The sequence below is a fragment of the Simochromis diagramma genome, unplaced genomic scaffold (genome assembly GCF_900408965.1).
Source record: "Simochromis diagramma unplaced genomic scaffold, fSimDia1.1 OVJJ01000753.1, whole genome shotgun sequence".
Taxonomy (NCBI): Eukaryota; Metazoa; Chordata; class Actinopteri; order Cichliformes; family Cichlidae; genus Simochromis; species Simochromis diagramma.
The window spans coordinates 6,353,471-6,370,812 of NW_024387523.1; the positions used below are offsets into that span (position 1 = coordinate 6,353,471).

Below are 17,342 nucleotides of genomic sequence, written 5' to 3' on the forward strand. Positions count from 1 at the left end.
TTTCAATATTTGCTTTACGTAGCGTCAAACCACTGACAGAAGCTGCTCTTTCTTACTTTCACCTCTCACTCAGTGAGTTGACACATACAACAGCACTCAGGAACCTGTGCCACATTGTGATGTTGAAGTCTTTTTATATCTATTGTTACATTTAAATCAGCTATTTAATAGCCTTAAATGTAATATTTATGTAATGTTTTATGTAAAATGTAATATTTTCCTGTTATGACGGGACAACCCCATCTTCTGTTGATTTTCTCCCTTGCAAATAAGCTGAAGATATTGAAATTGTCGGAGGTGCCCCCTTCACAAATGCAGTGTCTCAGAGGTGTAATGGTTAAAGTAAATTGATCTGCCTAGTTTGATTTGCCGAATAGATTCACAGTGACACTGGGGGTTTGATTTGAGAATCAATTGACAAATTGCTTCCCCCCCCCCCCTTATTGTTGTGGTTGTTGCCTCAGTACAATGTGTGTCACCTGGTATTTTCCAGTGTTAGACACACCCAGACTTTTTCCAGCAAAGCATCTCTCAAGTCTGTTGTTTTTGTCTATTTAGGTGTGAATTTGTCTCGTTACACCTGTGCACTTGTGAGAGCATTTCACATTTTTTGAGGTGCGGTTTGGTTTAAAGTTAGTGTAAAGATTGGGCCGCCTTCACGTTGAAGGTTCAGGTTATGCCTATACTGGTAAATGATTAATGCTCTGGGCGATCAATGGGGCAGTTGTGTCCTCACCAGTATAGCACATGTGTGATAATGTGTGCTGCTGTGCTGTAATACTGATTTTATGGGTGCTATTATTTGATAAAGAAATGTTAATGATATGTGGCTTTGTTTTTATGTGTCCTGACAGCTTTATGTCCTCACTGTTGCAAACTCCTTATCTCTAGATGTGTCCATGCTAGTGATATCAAGCTAATTATGTTCACTAAGGTCATGTTCTCTCTTTTTTTTTTTTTTTTTTTTTTTTTTTTTAAATGACTCCAGCCAGCCTCTTGATGTTGCTGTGAAACAATAACCTTAATTGCATGGACTACAACAATTAATATATTGTACAATACAGACTAATTAGTTTGAGGAAAATGGCACATAGATAATAAAACAGCAAGTGATACCGTCCTGCATTATACAGTGGACAGGGTTGTTAAAGACTTGGTCTAAATTTAACCTGTTTGACTATGTTATTTCATTGAGGGAAAATAAGATGTGTTATCTGTCTACTGCTCATTAAGTGCCCTTAATTGCACTTTTGTGCAGATCATTGGCAAAGTTAATTCTCTTGACTGCCACGTTAAGTGGTCTGGAAATGAGCTATTAGCTGTGTGTAAAACCGAAAAGCTTGTTGTACTTATGAGCTTAAATGCAAAGCTGCAGTATTATTGACTATGGGGTATATATACAAATCCAAAAACAACTTGTTCACTCACCTCACAGGTGATTTTCTGACATTGTTATTTCTGCTTTAAACCCTGCAGAGTGATCAAGGTGTCCCTTGATCATCTATCAAAGCATAAAAGCTTTTAGGGTCCAGTTTTCTAAAAAATCATAAAAAAATGGGAAAATAAAACAGAAAAAATGCATAACTAATGTGAAAATACACATTTTTCTTATGCAAACCATCAATCCTTCTCTTTTAGCTTCTTATCTCTTCTTTTTTTTTGTCAGGGTCTAGATGAGGAGGCGATTGTTGACCACGGAAAGACGAGCTTCGCCACTCTCTCAAACTATGAGAAAGACGATTTTGAAAGTAAGTTTAAAACTGCCAGACCACAAGTATTTTTCTTGCAACTATTGATATTTCTTGTGCTTTACTGTGTAATGGAAATGTAGGATTAAGCCAGCACTCATCAGGTGGAAACACTTTCAAGATTCAAGTAAAAGCCTCTTTCTTCAAGTGGATCCATAACTATAACTTCCTTTCAGTATCATCTCAGTTTTAAGGCACTGCTGGAGCCCTCTGCTTTCTGTCCAGCTAAGCTGTCCATTTTTTTTCTTCTCTTCATGCTCTTTCATCTCCTGCGCCTTTTTTCTGTTGTCTTTGCTCTCGGTGTTTGTCTCCATCTGTTAGACTTGTGCTTGTGTCCCCTACGCTCAATCCTCTTCTTTTGATTTTAATCCTCCTCCCATTCAGATCAAAGAACGATGACTCATTTACAAAGAAAAGGGTATTGATAGCAAATGCAGGGTGAAAATGGGGTGCTGTCTTTTTGCAATATGGCTCCTTTGTCGCAGTAACAATAATGAGGAGAAGATAAAACTGGGGTGGGGTATCACATTTATGGTTTTCCTCCATATGTTTTTATTTGAAGCTCTCAAAAGAATAGGAAAGAAATTAATTGCCTTTTTTCTTGAATGTGTGTGTCCCTGGAAATATGATACTGCTTTCACAGTGTAAACATTTTTCAACATAGTTTAGTGTTTTGTTTTTTTTAATATTAGTGTTTAATTCCACTTATGTCCCTATATAAGCTCGGCAACTTGCAGATGTGAAGCAGGAGCCTGATAGGAGCGTAGAGCTTTAAAAGCCAACAAGAAAATCACTCCTTTTGCTATGTTTTTAAAGCTTGGCAGCTAAATTTTTAATTAACTCTAGCCTGTACATTTTATAGTAACTGATGGTTGGTGTAAAGTGCATTATTGTAGTGAAGTCTGAAATGAGAGCATGGATGACCTTTTCAAGTCAGAACTTGAATGGTATATGTGCCATGAGATCTGCTCCACAATCTAATTATTTTTTCTATAAGTTAAAAATTTAAGCTACCGATATGCAGGAAATGACTATAGCATTTCCACTCTGCACAGTTGCAGTGTCGGGATTGTCCACGAAAAAATGCACAAAATAATGTTGCTGCACATGTGGTTTGTATGCTGTATGCTGTCGTTATACCCGAGGAGTTATACCTGGAATCTGTCAGGTTTGCTAGATATAGAATCTTTACTTCTTTATCCGAAGAGAAAAAAAGTGCAAATTTTATGTAGATCTATTATAACAAGATGTATAGCAGTTGTGGTCATTTAAACTTGAGCCAGGATTTGTTGATTTAAAAATCAAATCCTCATATATTGAACAATATTTTCTTTCCTTTCAGATACACAAAATATAAACAGATTTCTATAATATTTGTTATGTGTAGTTATTTATTCACTCATTTATGTTCTGCTTGACTCTGGATCTGCTGGTTTTTGTGTTTGTGGCTTCCAAACAGGTGTGTTGGGAACAGGTAAGTTGCACCGTGTCCTCTGGCAGACAAATGATTATGTTAACATGCATAAGGAGGTTGAATGGCGTTTCTCCCCTCCTTTTATTTTCTATACAAGCAGACAATAATTAATTAATACAATTTCAATGAATCTCTTTTTTCACATCCAATTATTGGTGCTGGTAAAGTGTTTGCAGATTAGAAGCTGTGTCAATGGATATTGCATCTTTACTTTTCCCTAGGCCACAGAGCAGTGTACGTGGGTGTCCATGTTCCTCTTGGGAGGGAGAGTAAGCGGAGGCATCGCCACAGAGGACACAAGCAAAGAAAGAAGAAGAATAGAGATTCCGAGGAGGGGAAGGAAGACGGCAGGGATTCTCCTACTTATGGTTGGCGACTATTTTGAACTTATAATTGCAATTTCATCCATATCACACGCCTTTTTTTTTTTTTACTTTTCTTTCTCTAGTCTGCTCTGTTTTCTTATATCCCATCCCACAGTATTGTAGCTTGCAGCTAGTGTGTACCTTTGAACCTTAAAATATATCTATTACCACACACTAATGGGCTTCCTTCACATATTAAATAGAATCTAGAATAGGTAGAATCTGGTAATATAATGAATGCAAGGAAAACTCGACATAAAATCTTTAAGTAAAGCATCCACAAAAAGCTTAAGTTAAAAAAAAATGTAGCCACTGTGGGCAATTAGATAATTACTTTTGTTTAACCCTCTGATTTTCTCCATACGTCAAACAGTGCAGCTCTAAAAGGCATTAAAGGCCGCTGTGAACGGCCTCTGACAGATTGAAGGCTCTGGCATTTTAAGTGACGTGCGTACGCATTTGTGATTGAAGTTGCTGCGTCATTCCAGCTGTAAGACTCGTAAGCAACCAAGCAGTACTTTGAACTCGATGAGAGACTGAATCGAGACTTGTAACAGTGCAACCAACAAAAGATGCTTTTATTTTTAAAGCACGTTTTTTTTTATCATTTATAGTGTCAATATTCTGAGGTAGACTTTTTGGGATGCGTTTTATAAAGACAGTTTATCACAGTGATACAGAGATGACAAACTAAAACACTTCAGTGTGTTCAGGAAGTTTAAAAAAAATGTTTCGGTATCTGCTTTTGCCCCAGAAAATAAATGTTTTTCAGTTGGAACTGAAGTGTTAATATTGAGTGCGTAATAGACACCAAATCACCACACAATGTACAACTTTGTACATTGTGTACAAAGTACACCATGTTCCAGCCCAAAGTACTACAACAATGTACTTTCTGTTAACTTGTGTTAACAGAAAGTAACTCACCCGTTTTCACTCCAACTATTTAATTTCTGCCTCCCTGTGGAGTTTAGTCTTCTAATCTACTTTATCTATTTCCTTCTTCTCTGTGGTTTCAGATATCCTAATACTGTATCTCTTAATTCAATCAGACATGAAAAGGAAGTTGCTAAAGCGTTCGAGTTTTATTATTCTCTCTAGCACACTTCTTGGTATTCTTCCTCAAAGAAAAGCAATTACATAGATGGTTGTCGTGACCAGCTACACGTAGACGCAATCCATCCGCCTTTATAATTGTAGATTTAATCTCTGCTTTCACAGAGCATTTTCCCCACATCATCCTTTAGAGTTGAAATAAACATTTCAGAATAAGACATCTGCCCTGTGCAATTTTCTTGTGAAGTAAGAAAAGTTGTTTACATTGGGCCACTAACCAAAATGCTCTGAGTTTATACTTTATTTTGGAAACTTCTGTCTTCCCTGCATTTCCTGACAGTTTGTTCAGTTTCTTTAATTTTATTGTTATTGTTATAATTATTGCAAAAATGAACCTTGGCCTTTTGTTCCACTCTCTGTTTAGACACGCCATCCCAGAGGGTACAGTTCATCTTGGGTACAGAGGATGATGATCTGGAGCACGTCCCTCACGACCTCTTCACCGAAATGGATGAGCTGTCCTTTAGAGATGGCACTGCCACTGAGTGGAGAGAGACTGCCAGGTTAGGAGGCAGATGAAAGTGTGAACAGCATAATGACCATATGAAGTTAAAAAAAACAAAACAGAACAGAAGCCCACAGCACAGATCTATTGGCTTTTTAAAGAAAAAAACCATTAGTTTTCAGTTAGATTTAAAAGGGAAGGTGTTACCTAAGGTCTTTTTGACAAATAATCACAGCTATCAGCTTAAGTGGCTTATTTCTCAGTAAAAATCATTGTGAACTTTAGAATTTTTCTACTGTGAAGTACTTTAAATGACAATTGAATAATTCCATAATGCCTTCACAGCATTTTTAATGCCCCCAGAATCTGCAGCAATCCTGAAACATTTCTTTCATTGAACAATCTCAATTTTAATTTGATATTAAAAGAAAACTAAACTAATATCATACATAAACATTTCCAGGGTTGTTTGCTGTGGTTTGAAATAAATTTGGCAAAAAAAAAGTAAATAAATTTGGTCGATGATTCCTTTGTTGTTACAATGCTTCTTGGCAACCGCCTGTTTGTTACAAATGGTCCCACATTTGTAAGGAAAATGTATTTATTGGTTGAGCCGCAGAGTTGAGTATGTGGATTGTGCCCATGAAAAACTTGCCGAATCTTCTCTGCCAATGCCAAACGCCCTATTCTACTTTTTGTCTGGATTATTTATTGGATTGAATGATTGACGTCTGAAGAAACAAGACATATTGGCAATTTAACAATTCATTGAACAAACAGGGGCCTCAGTAGCACGTGGAAGAACCATACACTGCCACAATAGCCTGACATCTCCTCATGCTGGTCACCAGCTTAGTCACACACTGCTGCGGGATGGCATCACATTCTTTAACCAGCATTTGTCGCAAGTCAGTGTGGTTGTCTTGGTCAGAGAATAAACGGTTTGGCATTTGGCAAGTTTCTTATGTGTGCAACCCACATACCCAACTCTCAACCTAGATTGTCAGTTGAGCAGATTTATTGACAAAAAGCATTTTTACAACAAAGAAATAATCAACCAAATACAAACTTTTGTGGCATCTCAAAGACTGACATAATTTGAACTGAAACTTAATTTGCAGTGCTTTAGAAAAAAAAAAAAGCATCTTGGCTGACAAGTTGCTGCTCTAAGTGGAGGAGTTTAAGTAGCTTGGGCTCCTGTTCATAAGTGAAGGGAGAAGGGAGTGGGAGATTCGAAGACAGATTGGGCCTGTGGCAGTAATCCTGATGCTGCATTGGTTCATTGTTGTAAGGAAAGGGATCAGAAGAAAGGCAAAGCACTTGATAGTGACCAAAAGAATGAGATCACTGATACAAGCAGTGGAAATGAGCTATCTCTGAAGGGTGGCTGGCCTCTCTCTTAGAGATGGGGTAAGGAGTTCAGTCATCTGAGAGAGACTCAGAGTATACCCGCTAGCCCTCCACATTGAAAGGAGCCAATGAGGTGGCTAGGGCATCTGACGAGGATGCCTCCTGGGCACCTCGTGGGTGAGGTGTTTTCCAGGACACACTGGAAAGACTACATCTCTTGGTTGGCCTGGGAACGTCTACCCCTGTATAAGCTGGAGGAGGTGGCTGGGAAGAGGGAGGTGTGGGCATCCTTGCCTCAGGCTGCTCCCCCCCCAAACCTGCTTCCTGATAAGCAGAAGAAAATGGATGGATGGATGGATGGATGGATAGCATCTTGGCTTTGCAAGCCAGCACAGACTCTTACTGAATTGCAATACAGCTTGTATGTGGGTACAAATAAAACATTGTCGTCTTTCTGTACATGTCTGTTTTTTGGCGCTTACCTACAGATGGCTGAAGTTTGAAGAGGATGTGGAAGATGGTGGTGAGAGGTGGAGTAAGCCTTACGTGGCCACATTGTCCTTACACAGCTTATTTGAACTGCGTAGCTGCATACTTAACGGCACAGTTTTGCTGGATATGAGGGCCAGTAGTATCGAGGAAATCGCAGGTAAATTTACAATAGAGGACTTTTCCATATCACTGTTATATTTTTTTTAGGTAGCATTGCGATTACTATGAAATGCATTGACTTTATTACAATAATAATTACATGTTTAATGGTCTATATATAACCTTCTTTGTGTGTTCTTGTGTGTTTGTGTTTTTGCCGCTGCCACTGTGTGACTCAGACATGGTGATAGACAGCATGGTGGCGTCAGGGCAGCTGAAGGAGGATTTGCGTGACAAGGTGCGGGAAGCAATGCTGAAGAAACACCATCATCAGAATGAGAGAAAGCTCAGCAATCGCATCCCACTTGTGCGCTCCATTGCTGACATAGGCAAGAAACATTCTGACCCACTCTTGCTTGAAAAGAACGGTGAGATCCTACGGCGCACTCACATTTCTTTTTCTCCGATGTTTTCCACCACTGGGGAACTGTTCTTAAAAATCCACTGTTCAAATCCCTCAAAGCCAGCGTAGAAGGTGGATGGTTTAAAGTGAGTAAAATTGTTGAAGCACTCAGTCCCCTTAGTGAAAAAGAAATTTGAGTGCTAATTTATGTGCTAACCCGTATGGCTGGCCTGGCTTTGGGGTTTGAATTAATTGTTTTCACTCCTCAGGGTGTGACATTCAGGAAATAACGCTTTACCTGCAACTGGAGTCAGCATTGTGTGCATCTTTTGTTTTTTGACTAGGCATGGCCACAGTGGTGTTGCACATTTTAGGATCTTGGGTTAGATGCCTGAGGTTTTAACAATGAATGAAATATCCCATTCTCCACTTCTCTGCCTGTGGTTTTTGTTGGGCTTGCATTTTCACATCATTAAAACTGAAATGCAAATGTGAGAGGTCAGAATTCTCTCACGTTGTAGGTTTGTGATGGTAACAGCTGCAGTCTGAAATATGTATGTTTATATGAATGTGTTGTGTAGGACTTATGAGTGGTCTGTGTGTGACAGAGCACATTTCCTCGCAGTATACCGACATCGCGCTAACTCATCCTCGCCTGCATGCAAGCCTTTCTGAACTCGGAGCTTTGCCTCACTCATAGTGTGTGTGACCGGCTTATTTGGAGTTGAGTATAACACGTTGTTTGTCCCTTGTAGAGCCTCCCACATGCCTCACTGAATCATTCTTGGCTTCTTCTGCACACAGCCATGCTTTTAGCTCATGTTTATGCAAGCACGAATCTCTAACTACACCTCTGTCACCCTATCGCTGCCCACCCTTTCTTGCTGTCTCCTTCAGATACCATTTCTGTGATGTACTGCAACTTCACATGTTTTTCTTCTGTTCCGTTCCTTATTCCTTGTCCCACCCCATCCCTCCCTCAATCCCCTCTTTCCCCTATTTGCTTTCCCTCTCCTCCTCCCCCCCTCCCTTATTTCTTTTTTTTTTTTTTTTTTTTTTTTTTTTGCCATTGTCTCCTCTGTTAGGAGAGGGCCTGTCCTCTTCACGTCTTTCTCTCCACAAGCCAGGGACAGCATCCTCTGTATCCAACCTGTCCCAGAGACGAGAGTCCAGAGTCTCCGTTCTGCTCAACCACCTGCTGCCCTCTTCTTCTTCCAACACTGGGCTTTTCCCAGGTCCTTCTCCCTTTACCACCCCTCAGGCTTTACGCCGTTCTCAGAGCCCATCACACAGACAGGGCGTAGTCCTCGGCCCACAAGGCATCCCTGAGGTTGTGGTATCTCCTCCAGAGGATGAGGACCCACCAGAAGAAGAGGCGGTATCACCACAGCTCAGCCGGCGAGCATCCTCAGCATCCCAGAGCGTTGAGCTGCTGCCCTTAGAAGGCAAATATCTGTGTAGCCTGCCAGTGTGAGTCACAGCTTGAACAGAGAACACTAGCACTAGCATGAAAGCTCTGCTCACTGTTAACTTCCAACCTTGCGTCCATCTCATAATTAATCCACAGCAAGGCTCACTCACTGAATACTGTGTATATATATCAATAAACGTTTTGACATTACTCACTGATGAAACCTCTGCTTGTTTCCCTTCTCTGTTCATCGCTTCCACCAACCTGTTCCTTTCTGCTATCTCTCATCCCTGTTTTGCCCCTTAAACTTTGCTCCACACATTTTCTAAGCATCTACGCCTTGCTTAGCCGAGTCCATCTTCACACCTTCCCCTTGTTGTGTTTGCATTGCTACCCCCAAAATCTTGTGCCGATACTTCGTCATCTGTCTTTTCATGTTTTGTTTACACATTCTGCTCACCCTGACTCACATTTATTAGTTGAAAAACTTGTTTGAAGGGGTTTTGTTATTGGGTTTATTTCACCTTATTAATGAGCAGTTTATCAGCCCAATAGGTCATTCAGTCCATCTTCGTTTTCTGCAGTTCAGAGTTGCACAGCATTAATTACGTAGGCTAGATAGGTTTAAAAAAACAACAACAAATGTATTAACAGGGAAAGTATAACTCTTATCACTGGTGTCACATAAATCTTTTGATAGTGTGTTCTGTATGATTTCTGTGGCGGTACAGCTGAAAAATGCTGCCTAGTTTTTGTAACCCACTTTAGCCATTCTTAGTGTGGGCATCATTAACTGGAGCTGCTGGCCTTTATTTTTTTGTGCTGTCCTGCTGTTGTCAGTGACTCACAGCACTGTATAAAGAATACATTCCCATCAATTAATTAGGATATATTGGGGACTTTTGCACAGTTAGAGCAGCACTTATTGATTGTTGTTTGATGCAAATCTTGCAGAAGCCTTGGGACATTTCTTTTGCTTTTGCAGTGGTGTTTTGTAACTAACAAAACTAGCAATACATCCTAAATCCTTTTAGCTATGAGCATTTGCCCTCAGGCGACTGCTCCTTTGATTTCACCGAAATGTCATTCAACTTGTGCTTTTCCCATTGCATCATTTGGCACCCATTCTCATCATTTGGCATCAGTTCCAAAGATAAACGTTCTTTTACCCGTCTAAGAGTGTAGAGAGAGCAATGTGTGCCAGCAGCATGGCCAAAAATAAGCCTGTGATTAGAGCTGGTGTGTTGGTACTGTATGTACCATCACACTGGCACCTACTGTGACTTTTTGTTCTTCCTGAACCAAGCGGTTTTAATTTATTATTAGACTCTGTGTGCATGTGTGTACGTACGTCTGTGTTTGTTTCATTCTGGGAATGGCTCCATTTCAAAGTATGGGCTGTTAGAATCCGCATTCAGTTGATGGGAGCTGAATCTGAAAGGTTAGGGAGGTCTTATTATAGCTGACAAGCTTCTGTAATTGTACCCCCTCCTGGGGAAATACATAGAATTAAGAGCAGGCTTCAGAGGAGGCTTTCAGGCCTTTCCACTTTCAAATCATTAAATTTAATAATGTCATCTGGTGTTGGCTGGAGGTTGTAGAAACTGTACCGTTGAGCTAAATGGCTAATACTCTAACAGCTGTATAAGTGTATATGCCATGTCTGGAGGCTATTTGAAGTCTAGCTTACATGTTACAAATACATAGAGTGAAGGTATTGTAGATATTGAGTTGACAAGAGGCTATTTATGTGTAAATGTCATGCACCCATTGAGTGTGCTCGTGTCATGTGTAAAATACCTTTACACGGGCCATTCAGGGACTCACTGCACTCCACTTGTTACGTGTTAAAAGAGAGAGTTGTTGTTATTATTACAGTAGTTGCATTTAAAACTCCTTCATGCATATAACAAATTATATTATTTTAGATCTGTACATGTATTCCTACAGGTGCTATAAATGTACCCTCTAATCTTCTTTTTGGCTTTTATTGGAATTTCTGCCAGTCGGTAATTTCAGACATCTATGCTACTTTTTTGCATATGAATGAGGTAGTGCTGTGACACCACTGTTTAAAAGGCTGGTGTGGTGGAGCATTCCAGGGCTTAGCCTTCCTGAATGAAGTGTGCTGGCAGACACAACCTAAACTAATCCTTCCCATATTTCAAGAGGCTTTGTCAGGTATGTGAGCAATCACGTTTCTGTTCAGCAGTCCCAGCTACCCAGCATTCACTGGGGTTACTCCAGGGTACAGTTCAAGGGTATGAATCAGTGGCCAGAAATCACTGGCAGAAATGATACGTTTTCACTTTGACTTGTGGTGTATTTCGTTTTTTATGTTTGCTTAATTATTTCTTGATGACTTTTATTTTTTTGTGGAAGTGGAAATGAAGAAAAACCTGGTAAAAGAATTTCAGAGGACAGTATGCATATGTAGTCCTTCGCTTTATATGCAGTACTCCCTCATTTCATCTCCCTCTCTCATCTCGCATAAAGTGCTAGCGGTTCCTGTACCTGGTATGGCTCAGATCGCATAAAGTGTACAACCAGTCGTCCACAGAAATTACAGTTTTAACATTTGATCTGCCAGGACATCAAACACTTCCATTCACCTTTAGAGCAAAGCCGACATGAATTCAAGCCAAGCAGGAGTAACTTCAGTGCCAGAGCATGAGCTCAACAGACTGGGAGCATTCAGGAATACTGTAGTGTCAAATATCATCTTCCCTCTGAAGAGCTGTCACATCGTTGCTGCTCTGTATCACATTTAGTTGATTTAGTGGAAGAAATCATTTCACTTGACAGAAAAATAACGTAATAAAATAGATTCAACTAAGCTTTAATCAGCTCCGGCATATGTTTTTTTTTTTAATTTAAACAGTTTAAATGAATGCGCATGTAATATAAAGTTTTTCATTTGGCGCAGTATGTTGGAGCCAAAAAACTGCAGAACTGATCTGGTTGAACATTTAAAGCAAATTTCCTTAGGCCACTTAGCTAAGAGCACATACTGTGAAGTGCAGTGTTTAATTTTCCCTTTAAAACTGAATATAGAAATATGAAGTTGAAACACTTATTTAAACTGTGATACTAAATTAAAAAAAAAAGAAAAAAAGAAGTGTGATTCGCTTTGTATCAGGTTTGTTTGCATAGAGTGATTAAATTCCACAATTGCCTCACGTTTGTTGAGCCCATGCTGTAAAGTAGAAATACTCATCATTATATAATCTTCTTCATAATTAGACAGGAAAATTAATGGCGCTTACTTTAATTATTAAAAGTTGTTATTATCATTATTAATCTTATTACTAATCACATGACAGATAGCGTTCATGGCAGACCTCACAGCTGGTCTCCTGCCGTCATTTCCTGCCTTGTACTTACACGTTTTCTACCACCGCTTTGTCTTTTTCTCTCTCCTCTTTTGCATCCCAGGACCACTGGTGTCTCAGAACTCCGTCCCAAACAATCTGGATAGCAACAAGGCAATGGATAGGCGGCCATCCAAAGTAGGGGTCAGTAGAGAAAGCAGCAGTGTCGACTTCAGCAAGGTAACCTATCCCCAGTACTGAGCACAGAAACAGTCCGTGGTGGAGGGACCCATGACTGAGCCATCAGTGTTTTTTTTTTTTTTTAATTTTTTTCTTCAGTTTCTGGATGTTCACAGTCATTTCAATGGCCTCCATTGAAAACAGCCTCTATGAGCGCCAACTTCACATACCTGTCAGCCTTTTTCTTCTGGGCTCAGTAAAAGGCATTAATCATTGCTCCTCCTGTAATGGATGCAGAATAAGCATCAAAGTAAAAGTTACATAACTGTTTAGTTTTGGAAATCCGTAGCATGGCTCCCATTCATCCTACCATTTTCTAGGTCTGCATCCATTAAGTAAAATGGCAGGTTGCCATAAGCACTTGTCAATATGAAAGCATCCATAACTGCCAAAAAATAAGGTGCTGTGTTTGCATGAGTCACAGGAGATGAAGGCACAGACCCTTTTACACAGAGAGGAACAAAATGTTGCCATGCTCGGGTCTATTTTTATTTAGCGTAGCAGTAAAAGCCATTTATCTGAGGAACATAATAAGAAATGGATAAAATCAATGGACAATCTTTGCTCAGTACTATGTAGTTCTATAGGCTGCTCTCAAATCCCCTTATAATTCATTTATTATCATAGCATCCAACTGACCTGCTGCCATTCCTTTCATTCCCATATCTTCATCTCTTTTCGCATGTGTGTACTTCCACTGGCTCCAAGTCTATTATACCTTTTTTAAGCTCTTTTTTTCTGTGTAGATCTGTATGTATGATTTTACTATTTCACTTACTTCAGGTGGACATGAATTTCATGAAAAAGATTCCCCCGGGTGCTGAGGCTTCCAATGTGCTAGTGGGAGAAGTGGACTTCCTGGAGAAGCCCATAATTGCATTTGTTCGACTGTCACCTGCAGTCCTTATCACAGGCCTTACTGAGGTGCCTGTGCCCACAAGGTAAGTTATTAAGAATTGTATCACATAAGGTCTTTTCTTTGCCTAAAGTTTTGTCATTAAAAAAACACACCAAATATGACAAGTTAGGTTTTTTGTTTTTTTTTTAAAGCAGACTTTTTAAATAATTTGTTAATGCTGCTATCACATCGACCTACTATAACCTGTGGATTTACCATGGCTGTGATCATACACAACCCTTTGCAATGCCTGGATACAAATCTTGAAACATATAATTGGGCAAAAAATTAGTAGCATGGTGTACAAAAATGTGGGCAACGCTTAGTTTTTTTTCTAATCAACATGGGAAGAAGTAAAGCAATCAAAAGAAGAAACAACAAGGCTGATGGCTTAACAAACATAAACAATGCAAATGTGAAAAGATGAACTAGTAGGGCTGGGCTATATAGCTCCGAAATGATATCATACTTCGCAATAAAGACGTTAATGATGATGTAGAAAAACATACTGAATGTTTTATGGGAGATTGCAGTAAGTAGCAGCTAGTGCAGACAAAATGAAGGGCATTTTCCACCCTTATTTTTGTCACTGGTGTCAGACTGTCTAATTTGAAGTGTGAATCTATTGCTGCAAGGCTCTTGCAGTGCCATTGTAGTGATGCAACATAAGTCAATTGCAAATAAAAAAAAAAAAGTACCCTAGGTTTTTTAGGTGTTTTCGTTGTTTTCTGTTATTTTTATTACTCGTACTTAACTGCTGTGTGGATTTAATTTATTCAACTTATGATAAACTGATTCTTTACTAGGACACACTATTTTAATCTTGAGTCATATTCTTTCCTGGTTAAATAAAAATAAACTGAAAAAACTTTGACCAGTTTCTTAAAGCCGTGCTCATCCGCTGCTGTGGACTGCAAACAAAAGTTAACCACATCAGTAATTTCTATCCACTGTCTGCTCTCTCTGTCATATGGAGGGCAAATAGCCAGATCCAGCATTGCTCGGTTGAGTCATTTGTTTATGTTTGGGTCGCACCTCACCAGCTGTCGGTATCTCCTCCTCATGTGGCTTCTTAGCTTGGATGCAATCAAGTGTATTTTTACCTCAAGTGATGAAACAAATTTGCGTCCACCTTTAATTATTTTTCTTGCACATTTTTCAAAGTGTTGCGCTTTGTTGGTGGTGTGATAGCCAAAGTACTTCCATACTTGTAGCTCCCTTAGGTGAGGTTAGCTGAGGTTCTGCTCTTGATCTCACATGTCTGGGCTTGTGCTGTTGTTGTGCCCTCGAGGGAGCATAAATACATAGCATGAGATGACACCTTTTTTCTTTTTTTTTATTTCGGAGCTACAAACCAGCTCCTCAAAAATTTAAGAAAGACTGATTGCAGTTTGTATCACTGTCATCAGTTTAAGTGTATTTAATTAATCTGTTTCTTGTTGAAAGGTTTCTTTTCCTGCTTTTGGGTCCTCACGGCAAAGGACCACAGTACCATGAAATTGGCAGATCCATGGCCACACTAATGACAGACGAGGTGAGAAGGACACTGCCATTTATTTGAATTTTATCATATTTTATCTTTTTCAAATTTTAATTGAATTGTGCAACTATTCTCCAAATATATTTCATTTTCTAGATTTTCCACGACGTTGCATACAAGGCCAAAGACCGAACTGATCTACTCTCTGGGATAGATGAGTTCCTTGATCAGGTGACTGTCCTTCCTCCTGGAGAGTGGGATCCCACAATTCGAATTGAGCCACCCAAGAATGTCCCATCTCAGGTAAGTTAGGATCTCTACCACATTTTATATCAGGTGTATCTACTGAATATACATTTAAGTGTCCATTTTCATTTTAAACCTAGCCAAAAATGACATGACTGTAACAAAAAATATAGAGAAAATTGCCTGGGATACACTGATGCATTGGTGATTCTAAAACTGGCCATAGGTGTAGATCTCTTTGTTAGTCTTGTGATAGACTGGCAGCCTGTCTAGAGTTCAGCTTGGGTAAACAGTTGGATAAGTCATTAAGAATACAACATCTTTCATACTGTACTTCCATATATACAAGTCTTATAAACAGTAACCTGTTGTTTATATGTCACATTTAGCTTTATATCATTATAATCACAGTAAGAGAGGCACCTTAAACGAAGAGAGAGACCTTAAAAGAATTAAAACATATGGAACATATTGTTTTAAACTGTCCTACCTGCAGATAAAGAGGAAAAGACCACTGCAGCCCAATGGCAGTGCACCTCCAGCTGGAGAACTGGAAAAAGAGGAGGACCATCATGCAGGGCCTGAGCTGCAGAGGACTGGGAGGTGAGTATGTTATGGTGACATTATTAAACATCTATCCAGTCAGCTGCTGTTCCCTGTATGGAAGTGACTTGTTCTGTTTATTGTTCTGTTTATCATCTTGAGTTGCAGGGGTTTGTTTATGGTTATAGGATGCTCTAAAATGAAATTTCTGTGAATTCAAAGCTATCATCCAAATCATTTTTTTCTAACAGAGCTTTTATTAAAATTTGAAATGGTATGAAATGTGAAATTTTAGAAGCACGAAATTAGTTTGTTTGAGCAGATACATTACTCTGTTAAACTGAAATGTCGACATTTATGGATAACTGATACCACCTATCCACGGGCCACACACTGAGGACAATGTGTTTATTGGCAACCTCAGACTGACACACACTCATGTCTGTTGGAAGGCACTGTATTATTTACAGAGTCACGCTCCCTTTCACTGCAACTATAAAAGGCTTGTGCTATGAGCGAGCTACTCAGGGAAAGCTGAGCGTAAGAAAGTACAAGAAGCTAATGTTAAGGAAAAAAAAAAGGAAAAACACGGGCTCTGTGAAAGAATCAGCAGGGGCTGTGAAGGACAGCAAGAGAGGTTATTTCAGAGGTGTGAGGGAAAGTAAATATAAAAAAAGACCTCACAGGAAGGCTTTTGGATTGGTGTTAGAGAAAAGACAGGAGACGATATACAAGGTGAGAAATGGATTTGAGAAATAGAAAGGCAAAGGAAAAACAGGCAGAAAGAGGCTGAGTGGTCAGTAAGTAACATCAGACAGCATCTCAGTGAAGCCAGAAACATTAAATTAGTACATTTTAAGAACATCGGTTTACAGCTGACACTGTTACAGTAAGAGTCTTTTCTTTAGTGCTAATAAGCTCTGAACCAGATGGTCACATGATCCAGCACAGACACTTAGATACTTAGCTTCATATTAATTACATTTTTGTACAGTAATACTCTTGAAGCTTCCACTCTTCACATTTCCTGATTGAAAATATGTTGAAGTTTGCATTTTTTTTTTTTCTTACGGTAATTGTAATTACATTACATTCAATTTGAAAATTTCAAGCACTAAAATCTGCTCTGGGAATCTTCTAGAATTTTCGGAGGTCTGGTCCTGGATGTCAAGCGGAAAGCGCCCTTTTACTGGAGCGACATCAGGGACGCTCTCAGTCTGCAGTGTCTCGCTTCTGTCCTTTTCCTTTACTGCGCCTGCATGTCTCCTGTCATCACATTCGGGGGTCTGCTTGGGGAGGCGACAAAAGGCAACATAGTGAGTCATAAAGCTTGGCACTTAAAAGTCAGTATTTGATCGCTTCATGGGTTCCAGTGGGCGTAAAAGCCCTAATCCCTTAGTCGTGTTATAGAAGAACGTTTGGGACTATTGCTACTACATATTGTGATTTTTGTACTGGCACTTCAGATGGGTTCTGTGAGGGTATTGTGAATGACGGAAAGCAAATACCCGAGTTCCACAGAATCCTAAAGTTGTAAAGTGCAACAATCTGTTCTTTCTACCATCCACAATAGTGTTATCAGTGTTTTCAAATAAGAAATCCATTCCACGGTTTGAACAATTTTAGCGAAATAATGCAACACTCTTACACTAGACAATAAGATGGGATCAAATGCACACATGTTACACACAACATGTTTCTGACCTCTTTAAAATACGTGT

The 17,342-nt window shown here is 39.4% G+C and overlaps 1 protein-coding gene across 15 annotated transcripts in view; it reads left to right on the top strand.

The window, feature by feature from the left end:
- Window positions 1-17,342, top strand: part of LOC120726429 (sodium bicarbonate cotransporter 3-like) — a 55,818-nt gene that overhangs the window by 26,382 nt on the left and 12,094 nt on the right. For 6 of the 15 annotated variants that reach the window (XM_040020003.1, XM_040020008.1, XM_040020006.1 and 3 more), the window contains exons 2-13: window positions 1,667-1,748; window positions 3,444-3,590; window positions 5,068-5,206; window positions 6,987-7,147; window positions 7,329-7,517; window positions 8,578-8,937; window positions 12,339-12,454; window positions 13,238-13,395; window positions 14,799-14,886; window positions 14,989-15,135; window positions 15,575-15,681; window positions 16,763-16,937. In XM_040020003.1, coding sequence (XP_039875937.1) covers window positions 1,667-1,748; window positions 3,444-3,590; window positions 5,068-5,206; window positions 6,987-7,147; window positions 7,329-7,517; window positions 8,578-8,937; window positions 12,339-12,454; window positions 13,238-13,395; window positions 14,799-14,886; window positions 14,989-15,135; window positions 15,575-15,681; window positions 16,763-16,937 — 1,869 coding nt within the window. Of the gene's footprint in view, window positions 1-1,666; window positions 1,749-3,443; window positions 3,591-5,067; window positions 5,207-6,986; window positions 7,148-7,328; window positions 7,518-8,073; window positions 8,216-8,577; window positions 8,938-12,338; window positions 12,455-13,237; window positions 13,396-14,798; window positions 14,887-14,988; window positions 15,136-15,574; window positions 15,682-16,762; window positions 16,938-17,342 lie in introns of those variants that run through there. The other 9 variants (XM_040020016.1, XM_040020004.1, XM_040020005.1 and 6 more) reach the window with 8 other exon arrangements.